This window comes from Cibotium barometz, chromosome 11, assembly GCF_041138505.1.
Source record: "Cibotium barometz isolate CiBa-2024 chromosome 11, ASM4113850v1, whole genome shotgun sequence".
Taxonomy (NCBI): Eukaryota; Viridiplantae; Streptophyta; class Polypodiopsida; order Cyatheales; family Cibotiaceae; genus Cibotium; species Cibotium barometz.
This window is the reverse complement of record NC_141056.1, coordinates 37985692-38009577: the sequence shown is the minus strand read 5'-3', so window position 1 is coordinate 38009577 and position 23886 is coordinate 37985692. Positions and strand designations below refer to the sequence as shown.

Sequence of the window (23886 nt, the reverse complement as noted above, 5' to 3'; positions counted from 1 at the left end):
CAGTGTTTCACCATTGTGGATCACTTCAGTAAATTCTGCATGCTCATCCCATGCAAGCATATGGCCACAGCCGAGGACGTAGCTCGTCTGTTTCTCAAGCATTGGTACCCAATTTGTGGTTTGCCTAGCACCATTACATCAGATAGGGATTCCAAGTTTACCTCGCATTTCTGGAGGGCACTATTTGAAAACTTCGGAACTAAGTTGCAGTTGTTGTTAGAAGTCATCTCCTGTCCAGTTTTATACACCAGGGCCTTTGTTGTGGGTGTGCCCGCCCTTATGAGGTGTTTTCCCATTTTTCCCCACTCTCCGTATTTTTCCCCTATTTTTTCCCATTTTTCTGAGGCTTGGGAGGGCTGCCAGAGGGTGCCAGGAGCAGTACAGTGCTGGCCGACTGGATGTTTATCAGTCGTGGGCACTCTTACTGCTGACCGACTGGTTTTGATCAAGTTTTGGCACCAGATAGCTGGCCGACTGCATTTATGCAGTCGTGGACTTCTTTTATCAGTCGTGGGCTTCTCTTATGCTGGCCGACTGCCCTCTAGGGGAGTATATATAGGTCCTCAGCCCCCATACCTCATTTGTATCATTCCTCGGGATCTTCTTGTGTATATCAAAGCAGAGTTACACGCCTACATCTCTCTCTTTTTGTGCTGTTTTTTCTGCCTGCGTTTTTGCTCTTGTGTTCCCAGATTTGGTCATCATCTCCGCTGCATATTCTGACATGGTATCAGAGCCTAGGCTCTAGATAGGTCTTGGGATTTGTGTGAGCAAGAGGGGGACTGTTTTGTGGCTGATTGGTGGACTGTTTTGGGCTGATCGGGAAGAGGAGAAGCAAGAGGAAGGCGGGCTGATTTGCTGGACAGCCACTTGCAGGTATCAGTTCTTCTTTGTTCCCACCCACCCACCCTTTTCAGAGTACATCCCCGCTATGGCAGATCTGTTTGAGATGGCCGAGAGACATGTGAGGATCCCGACACTCCCCACGTTCCCGGTGGACCGTCAGTTGGACGGGAGCAACTACGGCATATGGAAGGTGATGATGGAATCCGTTCTGGAGTCCTACGATCTCGCCGATTTCGTCGTTGTTGGTGTTCCACGGCCGGAAGTAGAGGAAGGGGAGTTACCGTCAACCCGAAAGGACCGGGAGGCCCAGACGCAGATGTGGGATCGTGTCAACGCCAGGGTCCGTTCGTTTATTTTCCTCAACTGCACACCACAGGTAATTAATCATATAAAGCATATGACGCTGGCCAGAGGTATTTGGCAGCATTTGGCCTCACTTTACAACAGGGTATCGCCCATGAAGAGGATTTCCTTGGAAGTACAGATGCGGGTTATGAACCCTGCAAAGTCGTCGACGATGCGGGAGCATATTAACAAGCTGCAGGCTCTTCAGCAGGAGGTTCTTCAGGCTGGGAAGGAGATATCGTCAGAGGACATGGCCATCACGTTGCTGTCACATTTGCCCTCTTCGTACTCAGCATTCTACTCATCGTTGATTACCAGTGGCAGGCTCAGCACCATTACTTGGGAGGAGCTTGTGCCAATGGTCTTGGACCAGGAGGAACGATTCACGAACCCTCCTCAGGGTGGAGATTCGGAGGCCTTTACTGGCCAACGGTCGAAAGGCCGTAACTCGGGCAAGGGGAAGGCTTCATCGGAGAAGTCTTCTGAGAAGATGTCCGACGCTGACCGCGAGAAACTGAAGGCAGAGAGGACCTGTAATGATTGTGGCGAGAAAGGCCACTATTGGAGGCAGTGTCCCAAGCGGAAGACCGAGAAGGGTGAAGACTCCTCAGCAATCATGAAGACTCCGGCTTTTGTGCACCTGGAGGTGATGGACACCGATGCTTCATTTTCTTCAGGCAGGGAGGAGATTGGAGGACTCTCCGCAACGGATACTCGGGAGTGGATTCTCGATAGTGGTGCTTCCAGGCACATGACTCCTTCCCGTTCCGGTTTACAGGATCTCTGCAGGCTTTCTGGTCATATTCTTACTGGGGATACGTCCACTATCCCAGTTCACAGTGAGGGCAGGATGGAGATAGTTCCCGATGGCAGAGGGGGGAAGCATTCCTCCCAGGTGTTGTATGTTCCGGCACTTGGTTTTCATCTGTTGTCAATGCATCAGGTTTGCAAGACTGGCGTACGGGTGGAGTTTGATGAGCATTTTGTTGCTCTCCGGGACAAAGCAACAGGCCAAGTGGTTTGGGAAGGTGGAGTGGAGAATGGAGTTTACAGGCTTTCAGCACTCTCTCTCCCAGGTCCTCAGGATTGTGATGAGTGTCAGTCTGGTAATGGCTACTCAAGTGTGGATACGCTGCAGGAGCGGGCTTTCCGAGACCAGGTGGTGGATAGCTTGCCAGTAGATGGCAGCAGTTGGCAGGAACTTTCCAGTACTGATGTTGGTAGTTCTTGTGTTCGTGAGTCAGAGGAAGCTGAACATGTCACTTATGCTCTGATGTCTCGTCGTGTTCGGGACATAGAACTTCCAGTAGTTGAGGATGTTCTTTCCACGGAGACCTTTCGGAAAGCCAGGCAGGTGACAGGTGATTACTTGCAGAAGGAGGTGGTTTCTCCAGGCTTTGTGGTTTCGGATTCAGAGGGGGTGGTTGACAGGTTTCATCAGGTTTCCAGGACTTGTTTGTGCACCGTAACAGGTGTTGATCCTTGTGAGCAGTGTGATGTCTCTGTGACTCAGAAGCTGTATGGTTCATTGATCTGGTTGATGGACACCGGATTGGACGGGAGCTTCCTGATGAGGCAGTTGAGCTCTTGGTTGCAGATGTCTCCTTGGGAGGCAGGATCGCGTTTCCTGTGGTTTCTGCGGCATGCGAAGGATCATGGACTCTTGTACACAGGAGGGGGATTGTTGGATGGAGTCCGACTCCACGGTTGGAGTGACTCAGTTTGGGGAGGAGATCTGGACACGAGGGGATCTACTTCAGGCCCAGGAGCAGTTTTACGGAGCAGCAGGAGGAGGTTACATTGCAGGTTTGGGCTTCCATTGGAGGAACCCATGGTCATCCAGAGGCACTTTGTTCGTGAACAGATCGTTGCTGATGACATCTTGCTGGAGTTCTGTTCGACGGAGGACAGTACAGTGGACCTCTTCACGAAGTCGCTCTCAGGATTTGCTCAGGCGGCACCCCAGCTCCCAGTGGTTGGTTACACAGCCAGGAGCTGAGAGGGAGTGTTAGAAGTCATCTCCTGTCCAGTTTTATACACCAGGGCCTTTGTTGTGGGTGTGCCCGCCCTTATGAGGTGTTTTCCCATTTTTCCCCACTCTCCGTATTTTTCCCCTATTTTTTCCCATTTTTCTGAGGCTTGGGAGGGCTGCCAGAGGGTGCCAGGAGCAGTACAGTGCTGGCCGACTGGATGTTTATCAGTCGTGGGCACTCTTACTGCTGGCCGACTGGTTTTGATCAGGTTTTGGCACCAGATAGCTGGCCGACTGCATTTATGCAGTCGTGGACTTCTTTTATCAGTCGTGGGCTTCTCTTATGCTGGCCGACTGCCCTCTAGGGGAGTATATATAGGTCCTCAGCCCCCATACCTCATTTGTATCATTCCTCGGGATCTTCTTGTGTATATCAGAGCAGAGTTACACGCCTACATCTCTCTCTTTTTGTGCTGTTTTTTCTGCCTGCGTTTTTGCTCTTGTGTTCCCAGATTTGGTCATCATCTCCGCTGCATATTCTGACAGTTGTCTAGTGCATTCCATCCGCAGACAAACGGCCAAACAGAAATTTATAACCACTTGGCCTTTGATGTTCTCAAGTCATATTGTCATGACCAGCAGTCCAAATGGAAACATTATCTTCCTTTGGTCCAGGCTATCTTGAACGACACTTATTCATCCAGTGTCGGACGGACTCCATATGAAGCAGCCTTTGGTCGCCGTTTCTCTTCTCTTTTGACGAGATTGGTGTCTACATCTCTAGAGGCTAATAAAACCACGGAAGCATTTTCCAAAATCATTGAGTCCGTCAAGGACCGCTTGACCAAAGCACAGGAAGTCTATAGCAGACAGGCGAATAAGTCGAGACGAGATGTCCACTTCAAGGAAGGGGATTGGGTCTATCTGCGCATCATGAAACAAAGATTGAAACAAGTGGGCAAACGTTGTCCCAAGCTTTCATTCTGTAGTTTTGGACCTTTCCCAATAGTCAAAAAGTTAAGTGATGTCTCCATGAAGTTGAAATTGCCTAACAGTTGGACAATGCATGATGTTTTCCATGTTTCTTGGCTAAACCATGTGTTGGACCAGAAGTGTTTAATGTTTCAGATGAATAGCAGCCAGACGTGGTAGACGAAGCAGAAGTCATCGAGCCCGAGCAGATCCTTCTTCATCGTTGGAAGCATGGTTCCAGCGGACGGATACGTCAGTTCTATACGAAATTCCGAGATCGAGACACCCACGAAGCCGTATGACTAGACGAGTTCTTTCAAGAGTACCCCCAGTTGTTGGCGGACTACTTGGAAGCCATCAACCTACCGCCGCCAAGCTAAGCAGGAGGGAATGTCACATGCACTCTGCACTGTAGTGCATGGTGACAAACTGGCTTATCATCATAAGTGCAACATTGTAACAGTATTAGTACCATTCAAGATGATATTTGTTGTACGCCGTAACCCCATTGTAATCCTCAATCAAGGATAAGTCAGGCTCGAGCTACGTAGGTCATTCTCAGCCATAGCAAGTCAATCAGTCAGTCTAAGTCGCTTAACCCACTTGAAGAGATGCATTCATGCATGTACAGTCAGTAGAAACCTTAGGGTTTACATTAGTAAGCATTCTGCATATTTCACATCATTCATTCATAGCATTTAGACCATTGCAGAAACCCCAGATATCATCTAGTATTTATCAGTAGATTTACTAGGAATTTTCTAGTAATTTTTCCATAATTTTCAGCATTTTATACATCATTTATGCATTTATTGTGGACATGAGCAATCAGCCAGCTCTATAGCCAGCCGACTGGCTCCTTTGGTCCATATAAATAGATCAGCATCATATTCATTATTTCATTCATCATATTCAGCAGTAGAGCATTCAAGCGCTTGGCATCTTCAGCACAAGGAGCATAAGCGATTGCACTCATTTACAGCATTCATACACAGTCTAGAGCAGTCCCAAACAGCCCCTCTCTCAGCCTCAGCTTTGCATCCCTCCCTCATTCCATTGGGAAGAGTGCATAGGCTCGAGATTGGACATCATTGGTGCTTCTACACTCGTATATAGTTCAGTCCAACTCTCGGTCTTCAGAGGTCTTGAGTTTGGCTTATCGCTCGTCAGTCACACCGTTAGTCTCTTCAAAGATAATAAAGCAAATACTATCTCGGTAACGGGATAGGGGGCCCTTCAGTGGGTAATTCGGTACCCCATACGGTGTACAGTTCTCATCTCTCTCTCTCTCTCTCTCAAATCTCTTAAAAGTTTGAAGTCTTAAAGTGGATTGCTAAACTCACGAAACTCAGGATACAAAAGACGGTGTGAGCATTTGTGTGACAAGATCCTCCAATCCGAATACTTCCGCTACATGTTACACTTGCGAAGGAGACTCACATGAAAAGCATTGTGTATGTGCCAATAACTAGGCAATGCCAACCTGAAAGCCACTTCATTGAGCTTCTCGATCACTCGAAAAGGCCCATAATACCTAGTTACAAGTTTAGGGTATGCACCCTCTTTGCTAGGCCTCTTGTTAAGTCTTGCTTTCTCAAATTTCAGCAATACTTAATCATTCTCTTTGCCATCAATTTGCCTTCTATGCTTATCGGCAACCTTTTTATGTTCGTCTTGTGACCTTGCAATGGTTGTCCCCACCTGAGGAAAGGTAATATCTAAGTCTCTTACATACTCATCAGCTGCAAATATCTCATCCTTTGTTCGAAGGATGAGTGGCAAAGCCACCTTACCATAAACAATCTCACCGTGTGCTACACGCACGCAAGACTAAACGAAAGCCCAGAAAAACGGAGGCTTTCCTTGTTTTTTTTTCCCTCCTGGATTAGCGCCGTCGGCTAGGTGCAGTCGTCAACCTTGCTGACGCCGCTCGAGGTGCTGCCGTCACCTGCGTCATCCCCTCATAGGCCTGGCCAAGGGGCCACGTGGGCCTGGGCGCCGGCCGTACTTGGCCTAGGCTGGCTACGGAAGCCTGGCCGCCTGGCTACGCAAGCCTGGCCTGGCCTGGCCTGGCGTAGGCGCTGCCTGGGGCCTGGCTACGCAGGCCTGGCCGCCTAACTTGGGAGGCCTAGCCACCTGGCTGCGCAAGCCTGGGCCGCCTGCATACACAGTCCTAGGCGCCCGAATGACTACCCGACTGCAACACGTCAACCAGCAGAATTTCCAGCACGCCACCACATTTCAACTCTTCGCTCTCTCTCTCTCGTGTTCAACCAGAAAAGCAAACTTGCTTTTGCCTGATTTCTCTCTCCCTGCAGTTCCTGCGATTGCACAAACAAGTCTCTCTCTTCTTTACAAAGCAAACGACCCTTCTAGGACTACCATCTCCCATCAACATGGGTCTCTTTGATGAAGAAAAAACACATACTATTTCTGAAAACAGCAGTATGCACAGAAAAAACAGCAAGCTTTTTAACACATTCCTTTCTTCGACCTCATCTTCTCTACCTACCGACTTGCTCGTTCACGAGGTATGCTCTGATACCACTGTCAAATCCCCACAGATCCCCTCGTGATCGATCTTGGTTCGAGACTCGAATCCTGCAAACAAAACAAACAAACAAACGAAGGGGGTGCAGGCCTGACTCACCTCCCAACCATGGCAGCCGTGGGTGAGCCCACAATCTTGGCTGTCCCCACCGAGCCACGAGCTGAGCTAACTAGGATGACGTACCGACCAATCTCCTCCTCGCGACGTCGCATACCGCCACGAAGCTGCCCTCGCGGGCCTCGAGATTGCTGCCGGCCTCGACTGCGTAAAGCAAGTGCACGTTTGCACTAGATCCAGGCTCCAAGACCATAGAGCTCTCACAAACTCGCGAGATTCTCTATATACAATAACTAACCTTGGCCACCCTTTTATAGGCTCTTGGCCGGTCATCGGGTGTCCGCCCGTCCATACTTGGGTGCCCGCCCCTTAGTATATCCCTACCTCAGCTCGTCAATCAGCCTGCCTAGTTCCAAGCTTCCCCAAGCCTCGAAACTAGTCTTGCGTGCGTGTAGCACACGATAGATACACACTGTGCACATGACACAATATGCCCAAGATAGTGTATCTCTAACAAGAAGAACTCACTCTTCTTTGCATCAATCTTTGTAGGATCCATCCGCACTCCCATCTTTGAACACAATATCCCCAAGATGGTGTATCTCTAACAAGAAGAACTCACTCTTCTTTGCATTTATGAAGAGTTTATGCTTACGGAGTCTTCAAAAACAATAGCCAAATGAGCTCTATGCTCTTCTTCAGTCTTTAGAAGACTAGGATGTCATCAAAGAAAACACCTGTAAATTTCTTGTACCACGGAACATGCAATCCATCATTCTATTGGATATAGTCGGGACATTCGTAAGACCAAAAGGCATAACAAAAGATACTCATGAAGCCCAAATGTTGTCCTGAAAGCAATTTTATGTACATCCTCTAGCACCACACGCACTTGATGATACCCACTCTTAAGATCAATTCGGCTAAAGCATGTTGATCCATCCAACTTGTCAAGGATGTCGTCTATGCGTGGAATCGAAAACCGATTCTTCATGATAAGCTTATTCAAAGCTCTATAATCCAAACACATACGAAAAGATCTATCCTTCTTTTGAACCAAGAGGAAAGGTGAACAATATAGGGAAGAGCTTGGCTGAACCAAACCCTTCTCAAGAAGCTCATTTACTTGCTTCATGATCTTCTCTCTGGGATGCACTCACACAATAGGCTGGCCTATTAGGTAGTGAGCTACCCGGTACGAGATCAATGCAATGATCTTTCGGTTGCACGGGTGGCAACTCATTTGGTAACTCATCAGCAAAACAATCATTGTACTCTTACAATAATTTCAGCCTATCATTACTAAGAATGTTTACACGCACATTAGTTTCTTCAACATAATCTCGTAAAAAAATCAAGTACGTAAAAACACTCTTTTTCATTACTTTCTTAATTTGCAATGTGCACATGAGATACAATAGGGATAGTATCACCCTCTTCACCAGCATCAATCACATGCTCTCGGCCTTTATGCATGAAAGTGATACTATTGGTCTTGTAAGCCTTGTGCGGATCAATGCGCGTGTGCCAAGGCTTTCCAAGCAATACATCACAACCATTCAAAGGCGTTACAAGAAAGACTTCATGATCCACATAGCCTTGAATGCGTATGCACAACTTGCCAATAATTGGCATAACCTGCAGTTCTCTACCAACAAAGGTAACCCCTATTTCAATTTAAGGACCCCTGTCTCCGACTTCAATATCCAAAGCAGCTGCTATCTATGTAGATATGAAGTTCTCAATTGCACAATCATCAAACATGAACAAAGTGGGTTAATCCTTAAGCTATCCCCAATCTTTACATACAACCCTGTCTTTGCTATCATGTGAAGTGTTGCCCTGCACATCCGGAACCATATGCAGATTGGGCTTTGATGCATTCGCATTATCACGCTTCTTCTTGTTTGGGCATGCTTTTGCAATATGCTCAGTGCTCCCATAAGTAAAGCATTTCCCCTCTCTCGCTTTTTCTGCTCGGCACTGAGACCATAGTCTTTCACTTTGAAGGGACGCTTCTTGGTAGACTTATTTTCAGCCTTTGGACCATTTTTATCTTGGTTTTGGTCCTTTTTAGGTGGCTATCCACTATTCTACAGGCTTTGGCAGCCCTCTCTTTGCCCTAGAGCGAGGGTTTAGCCTTATTGGATCAACTCAACTTGAGTTCCAATTGTTTGGTGGCAATGGCGGCTACAATTAGTTGCTATAAGGTGTGACTAGAATACATTTGTAGTCCCGCTTTGTACACGGGTTATAATCCCGATTGAAACCTTCTCTTCCTTTTCGCCTCTAGAACATGCATAAATAGAGACACCTCCAAAATCACTTTCCAAAACTTTTGCACATGTTCATTCATCGTTTCTCCTTCATTCTGCTTCACCCAATCCCACTTCATTGTTATCTCATTTAATGCATTAGGAGACAAGAACCAAACACAGAACCTCTCCTTGAACTCTTCCAATGATCTAACAAGATTTGGGAAAAGCTTCTTAGAAAACCACCAATGAGCAGTAGGACCTTTCATGAACATGCTTACATGCCGGATCACATGACTGGCATCATTTTAGGAACAAAAGGTGATGTATTGGGCATAGAAACATGTGCCCTGTAAGCATGAGGCATGGTTGGTCCCCCAACATACATTGGTGCATTCTCACGCATAACTTTTCCCTCACGAGCACACTCAAGGACATGAATAGCATGAGAGACACGCGGAATACCTACACCAGCAAAAAATTGCAGCCCATGTTACATGTGTTGTACATGCACATTTTAAGCCGGCAATGGCATTTGACATACATTTCGACCACTAGCATAAACATTGCGTCCTTCACAGGCTACATAAGATACACCTGCATGGCGTGAAGTCGTCGATGGTTCCTCTCCGATAGCATGAGGATTCATCCTCTTAGACATATGTTGTTGTTCAACCACCTATGGGGATACCAAGACATGTGGGATGGTTGCCTTTTCTGCATAGGCATCCTCAGTATGAACCAAGTATGCACGTGCTACATCCCTCGGTTGCATGTGAACTCTTGAGCTATCATTGACATGACATGATCCATAAATAATTCAATTTTCTTGGCCTTCAAACGATCATGTACCAATGGATCCTGGGAGTAGAGCTTCAATTCTTCTTGTGCATGAAGAAGAGCCCACATACGAGTAACTCTAGCCCTTAAGGCTATGGACTCTCCTTCCTGCATTTTCTCTTTACCACGAGACGATTGTCCCACATGTTCAGGTTCCCTAGTATGCACCACATGAGTTTGTTCTTCCTGTAAAGCATTGGAAGCATGCATTTCATTGTCCCCACCTCTTCTATTGTGATCTTCAACATTCACTGTACAGCTGTCCATAGTGTCCTAGGTGTAGAGATAGCTAGTGTTCACGATGATCGTCCTTCACGATGGAAGTGAAAGAGAACCATATGCTCTGATACCAGTGTAACTCCACCGACGGTGTGGAATGCTTGGTTGAACACAATGCTAATCGATACACTTAAATACACTAAGATTTTTAACGGACAACAAGCACAATACAAGATGTAATTTGCTGAATTGACAAGAGACACACAACGAGCCGAAACGGCTGACCCCTCCCTCAAATAATCTTGGGAGAACGAAGTAATAGTGTCATGGGAATTTCCGACTAGATTTCCATACCAATGCATATGAATACAGTATTGCAAACAATATGGTCGTCAGTAAAGATTTGCAACTCACACTATCCTCTCAAGTGCCCATATTTCCTGCCATCTGCTCTCTATTGTTCCACCAACACACAGTAGAAACAATCTAAAGCATGTAGGACAAGAGAACACTACACAGGCTATGTGAACATGGAGACCTGCTCCTCCTTCCTACTACTTGCTTCCATAATTGAGCATTAAAGCTTACCAATTGCAAGTAGAGTCGAGGATAGCGAAAGTCTTCGTGATAGAAGCATATGGAGGGTTGAAACCTTCAATCCGTCGCGATTCTTCACGACAAAAGCCTTCAAGTGGATGCAGGGAACCCTGGGAAGCCTTCCCCTATGGTTCCACTTGACAAAGGAAGGCTGAAATCAGAGTTTTCAGCCAGAAGACCAAAAATTACAGCAAATATAAGGGCTATTTTGCTGAATTTCAATCATTGGGAGTGTGTAGGAGAGTGAATACCACATGTGAACAGTCTTGGAAGCTTTGGAAAACACACTAGCAAGCTTGGATATGGTGTAGGGAAGGAGAAAAAGTAGAAAATACAGCCAAAGAGGCCTCGTGAAGAGAGGCACCCACTTCTAGAGAGATAAGGAAGAGAGATGATGAGATGTCCACCCTCATTAAACTCAACATCATCAGCATCAGCATCACCATCATCATCATCATCATCATCATAAGCATCGTGGAAGGGCTCTAGGGACCTGTCGACAGCCATCTGACATCAGCCGACAGCAAGGTTGTTTCTCGTACCGGTATGAACCTATTTGTACCATACGATTCGGTTCCGTACGATATCGTACGGTTTCGTAAGGTCCGAGCCCCTCCCCCGACGAGAAATAAATTCCAAATGCTCAAAAAATTTTAGAAATCCTGCTCAACAAAGATCCCAAATGCCCACAATACTTCACAACGTTGTATTCCATATGGGATTGCTGAGAGACCTAAAAAATCTGGCAAGGTAGACTGGTAGTGTACACTTGATTGGTAGGATGAGAGAATCTAGCTACATCATTTGGAGATCCCTGGTATAGGTAGGCTAGACAAACAAATCCTCAAGTTATGTACAAGGGAGAAGATTTGGACAGGGCCATTTTTATCTACAAAGGAGTCCCTAAACCTATTACCCTAGATGCATTGCCTGTAACTGTGCAAGGACGGTCCCTAGTCATAAACACTACGCTAGAGATCTTTGGTATCGCATTACCCATGCAGGCTCTTCTGTGGACTCCTCCCCCCTCAACCTTCCCTCACATTCAAGCTTGAAGATCCATAGTTTGTAAGTGTTAAAAAACACCGTATTTTATCGTACGGTATCCCAAAATTTCATATCGTAACAAAAATTCCCATACAGTATCGTATTTTCGTACCGTGACAACTATGGCCGGCAGCCAGTAAGGACCTAAACAACTGGCGACTAGTCACATGGGACAACATTGGATAATGCAAAACATCTTTGGCATTTTATGCCTATTTATTGTCTAGCAGCAAGCCGACAGCCACTTCTGCTAGCCGAATCAATTCCATCAAGCAGTCATTCATCAGTCCAAACACAGTCATTCATCAGTCCAAACACCAATCTCTCTTCTTCTTCTTCTTTTCTGGAAACAAGATCCTTCTATTAGTTAACAAAAGCCAGCCACAGAGGGCTAAATACAAACTCGCCTCCATGTACAAAGCAAGGACCAAAGAACAAGAGGGGAGGAAGGATGCACTTCTCCTGTGACTCGTCGCTCTATGAGGACAAGGCTATCTCATACAAGGGGGGGGGGGGGGGGAATAACCACACAGGAGGTAGTAGTGCTGCCAAGTGAGCTTACCACCTCTGTCTGTGAGAAACTGGCTAGGTCACCAGAGCCTCAAGAAGGCTTCTCGATGCTTCCGCATATGGTCAGAACCACCCTCCAGCTTCCCCCACTGGCCGTGGAGGGTATGAATGATGTCAATCCAAATGCTCTTGATGGACTCTGCAAGCGGAGTGTGGGTGCCTTCAATGACTTCATTGCATCGAGCTCTCGAGATGTGCCATGCTGCAATGCTGCTACAAATCTCCCATCTCTAGCACGAACCAAGAGTCCAGTGATCAATAGATGGGGCTGGGACTTGCACTGTCAAAATGCGAAGGTGAGAGACCTGAAGGGCTATGTAACGGAAGGGCAGCTGTAACACGGAAATCTTATCAATCATGATCCATACATCCATCCACATCATCGATACATCCATCCACATCATCCATACATCCATCCATATCAATCCACATTATCCACACATCTATCCACATCATCCATACATCCATTCACGACGACAAACCACATTATCCACACATCAACCCACATCATCCATACATCCATCCACATCATCCACATCAATCCACATCATCCATACATCCATCCACATCAATCCACATTGCCCACACATCAATCTACATTCACTTCATAAGTATTCCCATTCTCATCTAATCACATCTTTTTCTAACTCATCACTTATTTCCTCATTTATCCTCATCAGATCACATCTACTTGCATCTACCCATACATCTCATCACTTCAAATACATACTAATCAAACATATGAACATGCCAGATGAGAGAGAGAAGAAGACACTTATGCACATTACACCACACTAGGAGCCAGAAGACCCCCCCTCTTTTATGGTTAGATTACCAAAAAGGAGTTTGCTTCAGATAAAACCTTGTGGGTTCCTAGGGATTCTCCACTAGCTAGGACCTGATTCTTCAGGTACAAGATGAAAACAAAAGCAAAACAGATGCTGAATTCAGTGTTCGTTCACAGAAAAAGAGAGCTTTCCCGGCTTAGAGCACGTGCAGGACAACCATGGACAGCCCACAACATTCCCACATCAGCCTGGGACCGCCCTGTAAAGCCATCTTCAACCCTGCCAAGCCTACAGAGCAAATCAACCAGCCTTAAGGGATTGCTTCAGCAGTCGACCAGCTCTCAAGAGTCCCAAAGAAAGTCGGGCAGCAGAGGTTTACACACCAGCAGACCACCGGACAGCAGAGAGGAGTCTCACACAAATCAACCAACTCCTGCTGATCCAATAAGAGTTGGCCAGCAACTTTGTAAGCCAGCACAAGGGAAGGCTTCAAACAGTCGACCAGCACCCAACCACTAGTCACTTGGGTTGTCACTCGTTTTTAGTGTTTCCCCATTTTTCCTCACTCTCCATGTATTTTCCCATTTTTTTCTAAGGTGTGGCGGGCTGTCGGTTGTCCTCTGATGCTGGCCGACTATTGTTCTGGTACTCGACCTGGTCAGGTGTCCTGGCCGACTGCAGGCACCTGGCCGACTAGCTCTTATGCCGGTCACGAGCAGTCCAAGGCTGGTCGTGAGCTCTTTGCTGTTGTCAGCCTGTTTTAGGCTGGCCGACCAATAGCCTGGGGCCATATAAAATGGCCCCTTGCCCCCCACACTTCCCAGTTGTATATCCGAGATTTTCTTGAGTGTATAAAGCAAAGTTACACAGCTTCTCTCTCTCTCTCTCTCTCTCTCTCTCTCTCTCTCTCTCTCTCTCTCTCTCTCTTTCATCTGCGTTTTGTCTCTCGGTTGTCCTCTGATGCTGGCCGACTATTGTTCTGGTACCCGACCTGGTCAGGTGTCCTGGCCGATTGCAGGCACCTGGCCGACTAGCTCTTATGCCGGTCACGAGCAGTCCAAGGCTGGTCGTGAGCTCTTTGCTGTTGTCAGCCTGTTTTAGGCTGGCCGACCAGTAGCCTGGGGCCATATAAAATGGCCCCTTGCCCCCCACACTTCCCAGTTGTATATCCGAGATTTTCTTGAGTGTATAAAGCAAAGTTACACAGCTTCTCTCTCTCTCTCTTTCATCTGCGTTTTGCTCTCTACAGCAGTTGCCTTCATTTTCATTGTGCATTCTGACATGGTATCAGAGCCCCAGGTGGCTTGAAGCTTGGAGACAGTGGGACGTCGAGGGTTTGATCTAAGGTGCTAATTGGAGATTATTTGGGTTGTACAGGACTTGGAGATCAGGTAGAAGGCGGCCATCACCGTTGGACAGCCACCTTGCATATTATTTGCACCCTCTTCTTCTTCTTTTTTCCCACCCACCCTCACTTCACAAGACCTTGTGAACCCTTGAGATGGCACACTTGCTTGAGATGGCCCTCCTCACAATTCACACTTCCCAACTTACAACCATCTTCTTGCCAAAAGCAAAGGAGAGAGAAAGAGGTGAACCTGTAGGCACCTGTTTGCTCTGCAGCCAGTAGCCAACCAGCTCTTCAAAAACTAAGGAGAGGGAGAGAGAGATAAAGTCCTGAATCTCTGTTCTGTAGCACAGCCAGCAAAATCAGCCTGTTTCAAACTCTTAAAAGCATGCATGGAAGAGTATTTTACTGCCTCTGTAGCCTCAGCAAAATAGCCCGCCTGCAGCCCTTCCAAGAAGCCTCCAATGACCAGCAGCGCAGGTTATCTGTAGCTGCCTTTCCCACACCTGGACCGCCTACTGTCTCTCCAAAAGCAAGAGTAAGAGAGGCGCAGCCTGCAGCCTGTATCCTGTATAAGCTTTTCTTTTTCAGAAAATCCCCCACGCCTGCAATCAGCCTCACGACTTGTATGCGCCGTCTTTTCAGAAAATTCCTCACGCCTGCAGTCCACACTGCCTGCCGCCTTACTCTTTCCAAAAGCAAGAGAGAGAGAGAAAAAAAAGGGAGAGAGGCGTGTACTTCCAAAAGTGGAGTAGCCCCTTCTCTCCATAAATATCCTAGGGCCCATTTAAGTTTATTAAAACCTTCCTAGGGGCCACTTATGCCTAGGGGCCACCCAAGGTTATAAACATTAAAATATTAAATCCCTTGGTCCCCCTTCACACTTGGGGATGTCCACACATGTTACCATTTGTCCAGGCACCCAAGTATATGAACAATTAAATTTTTATCTTGCTCACCGACCACCATGCTCACACTTATGCTGCACCCATTTTCACAGGGTCATGACATATGGCCTGCCAGATGTTGGCAACAGGCAAGGACGTTGTAGTTCTTGCATTCGTGGTAAGTAGCACAAGGAATATTTTCAGAAGCAGGCTTCCAGGCAAGCTTCGAAACCTTTGGAGTTGGTACACACTAACTTGTGTGGACCTATGCAGATGCCATCCTTGGGAGGTTCTTTGTATTTTATGCTGCCTGTTGATGATTGTAGCAAATTCACTTGGGTTTATTTCCTTTCCCAGAAGGACCACGCTTTTGCTCGGTTCAAGGAGTGGCATGTGATGGTGGAGAAAGAGTCTGGCTTGTAGATACAGACTCTTCAGGCTAACAAAGGAGGAGAGTTTTCTTCCAATGCATTTGTGCAGTTTTGTGCGGAACATGGCATCAAGCAGGAGCTGGCCAATACAGGTTCGCCTTCAGAGAATGGAGTAGTCCAGTGTAAGAACAAGACTATGGTGGAGATGGCGAGGACGATGTTGGAGCATCGTGATCTTCCTTGTCCACTTTGGGGAGAGGCTGTGGCTACAGCTGTCCATATCCTCAACCGATCTCCGACGACTTCACAGTACCGAACATGACTCCCTTTGAGGCTTATTTTGGCAAGAAACCAGATGTCTCCCATTTCTGTAAGTTTGGGAGTGATGCATATGTTCACATTCCAAAGAAGCAAAGAGGGAAGCTTGACTCGAAGTCCCATAAGCTTGTCTTTGTGGGATATAATTCTCTTTCCAAAGGATACACGTACGACCCGGAGCGAAACGAGGTTGTCGTCAGCAGAGATGTGGTTTTTGATGAGCATGTTCCAGCATCCACTGTTAATGAGCGCCACTTCTTGGAGACCCAGACGAGTCTGATGATTCCCAATCGATTGTTCCAGGTGGACAACCTCAGTCGTTTGAGGAGGTTGAGCCCGCGGCTGGAGATGATGAGCCCCCGCAGCAACAGGAGGCTCCGCGTTCTGTTAGAGTACCCAGGTGGTTGTTAGACACCCTTCGCGAGTCAGTGTTTACTGAGCTTCCCTCTGAGTGGACCACAGAGGACGGACCTCGATGATCGCATAGAGTTCATGACAAAAGTCATTTAGCCGAGCTCTTACAAGTAAACTATGCATTGATGTCTTGTATCATGCAGGACAAAGAGCCCACTTCCGTAAAGAAAACCCTTGCACAGGATACCTTGAGGAAAGCCATGCAGGTGGAACTGGATGCCATAGAGAAGAATAGAACTTGGGAGTTGGTTCCGAGGCCGTCAAAACAGTCAGTCATTGGTGTCAAGTGGGTCTTTAAGACCAAGTATACGTCAAATGGGTCGATGGACAAACACAAAGCCAGACTTATGGCTAAGGGTTATGCTCTGCAACCTGACATCGACTATGAGGATACCTTTTCTCCAACAGCAAGGATGACCACGATTCGGACCGTTCTTGCCCTTGCTTCTTCTTAGCGGTGGCCCATATATCAGATGGATGTGGAATCCGCGTTCCTTAATGGTGACTTGCAGGAGGAGGTGTATGTTGAGCAACCTCTAGGCTTTGAGGTTCCAGGATCAAAGGGGATGGTTTACACGTTGCGAAAGACCTTGTATAGTCTTAAGCAAGCTCCTAGGACTTGGAATCAGAAGATTGATTCCTTCTTTCTACGGACTGGATTTCAGAAATCAGTTGCAGATTCTAACTTGTATCTCTTTCGGGTATGCCGCATGGTCACGTTGATCATCCTCTATGTGGATGACCTCATTCTCATTGGCGGTCATGTGGAGCACATTGCAGTGACAAAGGCTGCCTTGTCAAAGGAGTTTGAGATGACCAATTTAGGCTTACTCCACTTCTTGGGATTGGAGATCTGGCAGCTGTCACCAGCTTGGACATTTCCCAATGAAAGGGTTCTGGTGGACTCCAGGATGTCTAAATATTTGGAAAATACAAGCTTTGGGAATGAGGGATTATCCTGGAATACAAAGGACCTTTTGCTATTTTTGGCCCGACTCTGATGGAAATTCTGTTCGCGTCATTACATCTAGAATTGAGCAAATACCAAGAGTTGGCAAAGTGCCTATGACAGAATGTCTACTAGTTGGGATATTTTTAGAGGTAAAGATTATGGAAGAACCCATCTCTTAGGTTGGGACATGTGGCAAGAAAGTGGATCAAAGTGAGACAAGTGGCCTCACACTTGTCAAAAAGTGGATCAAAGTGAGACAATGGCCTCACACTTGTCACTCCAACTATTGTGTGGCTCTCCACTTGTCATCATAGCCTTCTCTTTCCATTTTCACTCATGGGAGCCCTGAATCTATAAATTGGAGCCCTCTCTCTTCATTAATGGAGGCTCTCTTGTTGCACACTAGCCTCTACCACCGTTACAGGCTGCCCTGATGATGGCTACTCTCTTTCTCTCTTTCTTGAAGGCTGCCCATGAAGAATACCGGCTGTTGGGGACTGTTTTGGAGGCTTCCATCGCGAAGAAATACTGAAGGCAAGGGTATTTAATCATTTTATTATGATCATTCGAGTACAGGTTTTAGTCCTTTCATGCTTATGTATGGTTTTCAACCTAGATCACCTGCTACAATAGGATTATCAGGACTTCAGCATAATGCAGCACGTAATTTTTTGCAAGATATGCAAGAAATGTTACAAGTTGTGAAGGAATCTATTAGAAGTGCTCAAGACCGAGAGATTTTATTCTAATAGACATCGTTCGCCCAGAGAGTTCTCTGAAGGAACGATGGTGTATTTGCGAGTTCCGAAATATTCCAAGACTTTACGAACAGGTCGATCTCTGAAATTATCCTCTAGATACTGTGGACCATTTCGTATTACACGAAGGATTGGTTCAATTGCATATGAATTGGATTTGCCGTCTCATGTGAAAGTTCATCCTGTATTTCATGTCAGTAGGCTTAAGGAAGTACTGGGTGGAACAGACCAATTAGTTACTCCTCAAGAAATCATAGATGGCGAGGACATGACATTTGTTCCGCACGAACCTGAAAAGATTCTTGGATTTCGTGAAAGAAGATTGCGTAATACGCTTATCCACAGAATACAAGATCAAGTGGAAGGATCGTGTTGAGGAGGACACTACATGGGAGACATTGACTACTCTTCAGAGAGATTACCCTGGCTTTTTAGTGAGCTCTTAGAGGAAGGGGAGTATGTCATGTGAACAATGTGTATCTACCGTGTGCTACACGCACACAAGACTAGCTTCGAGATTTGGGGAAGCTTGGAGCTAGGCAGGCTGATTGGCGAGCTGAGTTAGGGATAGACTAACGCACGGGCGCCCAAGTGTGGACGCCAGATGACCGGGCAAGAGCCTATAAAAGGGTGGCCAAGGTTAGTCATTAGTCATATAGAGTCTCGCGTGATTTGTGAGAGCTCTATGGTCTGGAGCCTGGATCTAGTGCAGACGTGCACCTGCTTTACGCAAGCAACCGAGGCCGGCAGCAATCTCGAGGCCCGCGAGGGTAGCTTCGTGGCGGTATGGGACGTCGCAAGGTAGAGATTGGTCAGTACGTCAACCTAAATAGCTTAGCTCGTGGCTCGGTGGGGACAGCCAAGACTGGGGCTTGCCAACGGCTGTCGTGGTTGGGAGGTGAGTCAAGCCTGCACCCCCTTCTTGTTTATTTGTTTGTTTGCAGGTTTCGAGTCTCAAACCAAGAGCGTTCTACGAGGAGATCCGGTGGGATTTTGACACACAAAGTCTTGCTTGCAAAGGTGTGCTATTGCCATGGATATGAGTTCCCTCTTGGAGGAGGAATTTGTCCTTGTTTCTCAAAGGCAGGTAAGGTTCCCTCCTAGTGTAACATGCAGCAGAAGTATTCATAATTAAGGATCCTGTCACACACTTTGTATCCTGATTTTCGCGAGTTTAGCAATCAACTTTAAGAGATTGAGAGAGAGAGAGAGAGAGAGAGAGAGAGAGAGAGAGAAACTGTACACCGTATGGGGTCCCAAATTACGCATTAAAGGGCCCCCTATCCCGTTACCGGAATAGTATTTGCTTTATTGCTTTGAAGAGACTGACAATAAGCCAAGTGCGAGATCTCGGAGGACCAAGAGTCGGGCTGAACTGTGCACGGCTGTAGAAGCACTAATGATGACCAATCTCGAGCCTATGCACTCTTCCCAATGGAATGAGGGAAGGCTGCAATTCTGAGGCTGAGGTTTGGGCTGTTTGGGACTGTTCTAAGCTATGAATGAATGCTGAAAATGAATGGATGAATGCAGGTTACCTTCACCAAAGTGCTGTAGTAAAACGACGATGATATGTATGCTGAAAACTGCTCCTATGCAGAAAACGTAAGGTATCCTGATGGGCTGAATGCTGTATGCTGATGCGTTTCGTTGATGAAGGCTGAATGCACATGCGTTGAAGCTCCTAGCTGCTGAAGGATGAAACGCTTGCTGAAAAACGCTGGGGACTGATGTGATGAAGGCTTCAATCGCTTATGCTCCTTGTGCTGAAGGCTGATGTGATGAATGCTTCAATCGCTTGATGGCTGATTTATGAGATGATTAGAATGAGTGCTATGGAATGCTATTTATATGCACAAGTGCTTGTCGTCTGGCATTTAATGCTGGCCAACTTAAGCATAAAGTGCTCATGTTAAATAATGATATTTACTGCTGGAAATTATGGAAAAATGCCAAATAAATGCTAATAAATATCCTAAAAATGCTAGATGCTATTTCAAGGTTTCTGCAATGGTCTACATGCAATGGATGAATGATATGCAATATGCAAAGTGCTTTCTAATGCAAACCCTAAAGTTTCCACTGACTCTACATGCATGAATGAATCTCTTCAGGTGGGTTAAGGGACTTCGACTGACTGATTGTCTAAGGCTGAGGAATGACCTACGTAGCTCGTGCCTGACATCCTGGACTGAGGATTACAATGGGGTCACGGCGCACGACAAATATCATCCTAAAGGGGGCTAATAATGTACAATGTTGCACTGATGATGATGATGAGCCATCTTGTCACCATGCACTACAGTGCAGAGTTCATGTGACACCTAGTGGGTAAGATCAGGCACTTGCTATAGTGCAACAAACGGGACACTGTGGCTGCTACTCTTGTCGAAAGCAGGGTCATTTGGCCAAGGATTGCAAGACCAATGGTGCAGCCCATGCCAGGACCAAGTTTTCAAAGAAGGGCAATGATCATATACAGGATGAGGACTCTGATACTTCTAGTGTCCCCAAGGCTGCAAAAGCCAAGGAGGATCTCGATGGTCAACCTCTATAATTATCCAGATAGTTTCCCCCCGTGTGCATCCAGCTCATGGGCAAGGGAGGGGGCTGTCACAAGCCCTGACTTTTGGTGCATGAGACCAATGTGTCGGAGTTCCAGGCAGTTAAAATATCTGGCAAGACAAGTTCATTTTTTTGGAGCTATGGACTGGATGTGTTCCACGTCTATTACTTGGTGTAGCAAAGATTATGGACTAGAGGTGTCCAACAGCTCATCATTCTATTCTTGGAGTTCACTGCACACTTGTGTGAGAATTCGGAGCCAAGCAGATTTCTTTGCTGCTCAGGGTGGCATTCTGTTTCGAGTCATCAGGATGGCAAGTGCTCTTTCCGAGGTGTATCCGGTATTGCGCAATACTGGAGTGTCCATGGTTGCATCTTTATCAGCTTATCTTCTTCAAACTTTTTGCACACTATGAGCTACAGAGGAGGTGTTACAATTTGTGCATCTCAATGATTTGGGAACTGGACCATTTATTTGGACACATGTATTTTCTCATGTTTGTCTAGCCGTGGTTATTTTTGTTGTTGTTGACCAGCTCCTTGAGGGCACTCGACCAGCTTCACTTCTCACTATATAAAGGACTCTTCCCTTCTCACTTGTAACTCAATTCATTCATTCACAAGCACTTGTTCTCTACACCATTTGCTGACTGGCATTGCCATTGTAAAATCCTCTCGCTACATGATATAATGTTCATTGCCTGATGTCTCTCTTTCGTTGCCACTCTCCCTCTCTTCGATGTTTTGCTTCTACATTGTGCAACTTTATCACTCCTTGCCACATGGTCAACTCTTGCGATTGTCAACTCAACAGTCGGCCAATAGAAGTTTGTTGACGTGAAATCCTTGCACTACTACATTCTTGCATGAACATCTCCCCAAAGGTCCCTAGTCCTGCGAACCTTCCCAATCCCTTTGCAATGGATCCTCATCGCTATCAGCCAGCCATCTCTCACCATCACCTAGAGGAAGATCTCAAACAGCGAGAGTTCTACCAAGATCGAGCACCTAGTGCTCTACTACCATGATTGAACCCCATGTGTTACCATCAGACCCACAGGAAGGTAGTAATCCCCATCACCTACTACCCCCCTCACGTCCACACAAAAGCCCAAGTGGGGAAGATACCTAAGATCCCACTATGGTATATATAGAGCTCCATCCAAGCCCCCGAATTTGCATGTGGGATTACTCCACGAGTTCCTTGGCTCCTCACGCATTCCACCACAATGCATTGGTGGCAACCCAATTCTAACATTCTCTACACAGGAAGTCCCCCAAAATCTGAATTAAATCTTGTGTGTGTTTTTTCTTTTGTAACGCAACATTACCTTTTTAGCCCTACTTATAGGAGAAGGAAAAGGAAAGTGAGGGGGGCAGGGGGGGATGTGCTGTGTCTTGATAGATTGATGTAGGCTGTCATCTAGTGGTCAAGCTCTTATCAGACTCAACGTGAGAGTTCGGGTGTTGGCATTACGGTGTTATTTTGCATGCCTTTGACATATCATGCCTTCATTGTTCATCAGTGTCTTCCGTTTCCATCTATTTTCATTACGCTTTGCTTAGTTGCCCTATGATTTCCCACCACAATACTCACACATATTATTGTATCGTCATAGGTCTCATCCCTCTCTCACTCTCTCTCTCTCTCTCTCTCTCAAACACATACACACGCGTACAAAATTACTGCTAATAAACAACCCAGTTTACTATTTTCTGGCATTAGACTGCGAAAAGAATATTTGGAAAACAACTAGATTGAGACAAAAGACCAGAATGTGCCCTGACCTTCTGGTAGAGATGGAGCTAAAACTTGAGTTTGCTGCATAGTGTGAGGGTGCACAAAGCTCATCGGTCTGATGGCAGTGGCAGCGGCACTAGGGTGCTCCATGTGCAGGGATCTGCCAGGACTGGAGCAGGCAGCTTGGAGAGCCTGTTGGTGGCCAACTCCACCCCACCAAGGCACTCCTTGGACAGTGGGAGCAGCAGCGACAGAAGAAATAGGGCTTGAACCTTGCCCTGCTGTTCCCTTCTCCCCTTGGGCTTTCTCAGCTTGCATAATGGAAACCTCTGCACACCACTATCCCTAGCTTATCTGCTAATCAAGAAGTGAACACAAACAACCCTTAAAAATTTGCCTTTCCTGCGGTTGCGGATATGGCGCACATAAAATGATAAATACCTCTGAAGGATCCTCCCCCCTGATGGGTTCTACAGTAGTACAGAAGATCTGCTGAGACTGGATTTGCTGGTTTTGCCTCCTTTGACTACTAAGGGCTTAATACATTGAAATAGGAACCAGAAAAAATGCTTTTCAGAAAACTGAAGAAAACCCATTAGGGCAAAAGGGCTGGGCATGATCAAAATGCACTAGAGGAGGGGATGGGAAGAGGATGATACATCATCGTGTACTGTACGTACAAGGTTACCCTAGTAAGAGCAGGGGAGAGCGTCCAGACTGTTGGGCGGCGCGCAAATCTATGACTGCTGAAGAGTATTGAGGGCGCCCAAATCTATGACTGACACGGAAGCGAGAGAGAGAGAGAGAGAGAGAGAGAGGGAGAGAGAGAGAAGAAATGTACAAGAAACCTAGAAGAAAGTACCTACTGTTTGTGCAAGCAGGGTGAGTCTGCACACAGTAATGGGCGGATATGGATTGGAGACCCAAAGTTTACGACGGGTGTAAAGGAGTGTACCCCACAGTTCACGGAAAAGGGCCAGCTTGATGATGATGGGGCGGGCATGTATAAGCAGACACAATAGCTGCTAGGCTAGTGAAGCAAGTGCAGGTTTCCCAGAAAAAGCCTGTGGGGATGATGGTGGGCTGTGGTGATGATGGTCGGCAGTGGCGCTCATGTTTTGGACAGGCAAATGTTCTGAATTAGTGAGATTTTATTATTATTCGTAGAGAATTTATCTGGGATAAGTATCATTAATCCATTTATAACTCTAAAAATTTCTCAGACAAGATGATAAGGTTGAGTCCACGTCCCTTTCTTCAGATGTTGTGCTTAGTCCAAATCCTTAAGTTGAGATTAAAATACTAATCGTGCTTAGCGCTGGCTTATAAGTTTCAACATCCACTATGGCCCACAACCTTCCTATAGCCATTCCAATTCCCCTAGGAAATATAAATTTTGGCAAAAACCATGCTAGAGGAAACTATAAAGAGTGAAAAGCCTCTCTTGAGGGTGCACTTCCACCCTTGTATAGA

At 46.5% G+C, this 23886-nt stretch overlaps 1 protein-coding gene across 2 annotated transcripts in view; it reads right to left on the bottom strand.

Annotated features, from left to right (window-relative positions):
- Positions 1–23509, bottom strand: part of LOC147634143 (uncharacterized) — a 39922-nt gene extending 16413 nt beyond the window's left edge. The window contains exons 1-2 of one of the 2 annotated variants that reach the window (XM_086805268.1): positions 22855–23509; positions 22461–22767 (exon numbers count right to left, since the gene is read on the bottom strand). In XM_086805268.1, the coding sequence (XP_086661394.1) occupies positions 22461–22731 (271 nt within the window). In that variant the 5' untranslated portion in view covers positions 22732–22767; positions 22855–23509. The remainder of the gene's footprint in view (positions 1–22460; positions 22768–22854) is intronic. The other variant, XM_086805269.1, reaches the window with a different exon arrangement.
- Between the last annotated feature and the right edge of the window lie 377 nt (positions 23510–23886).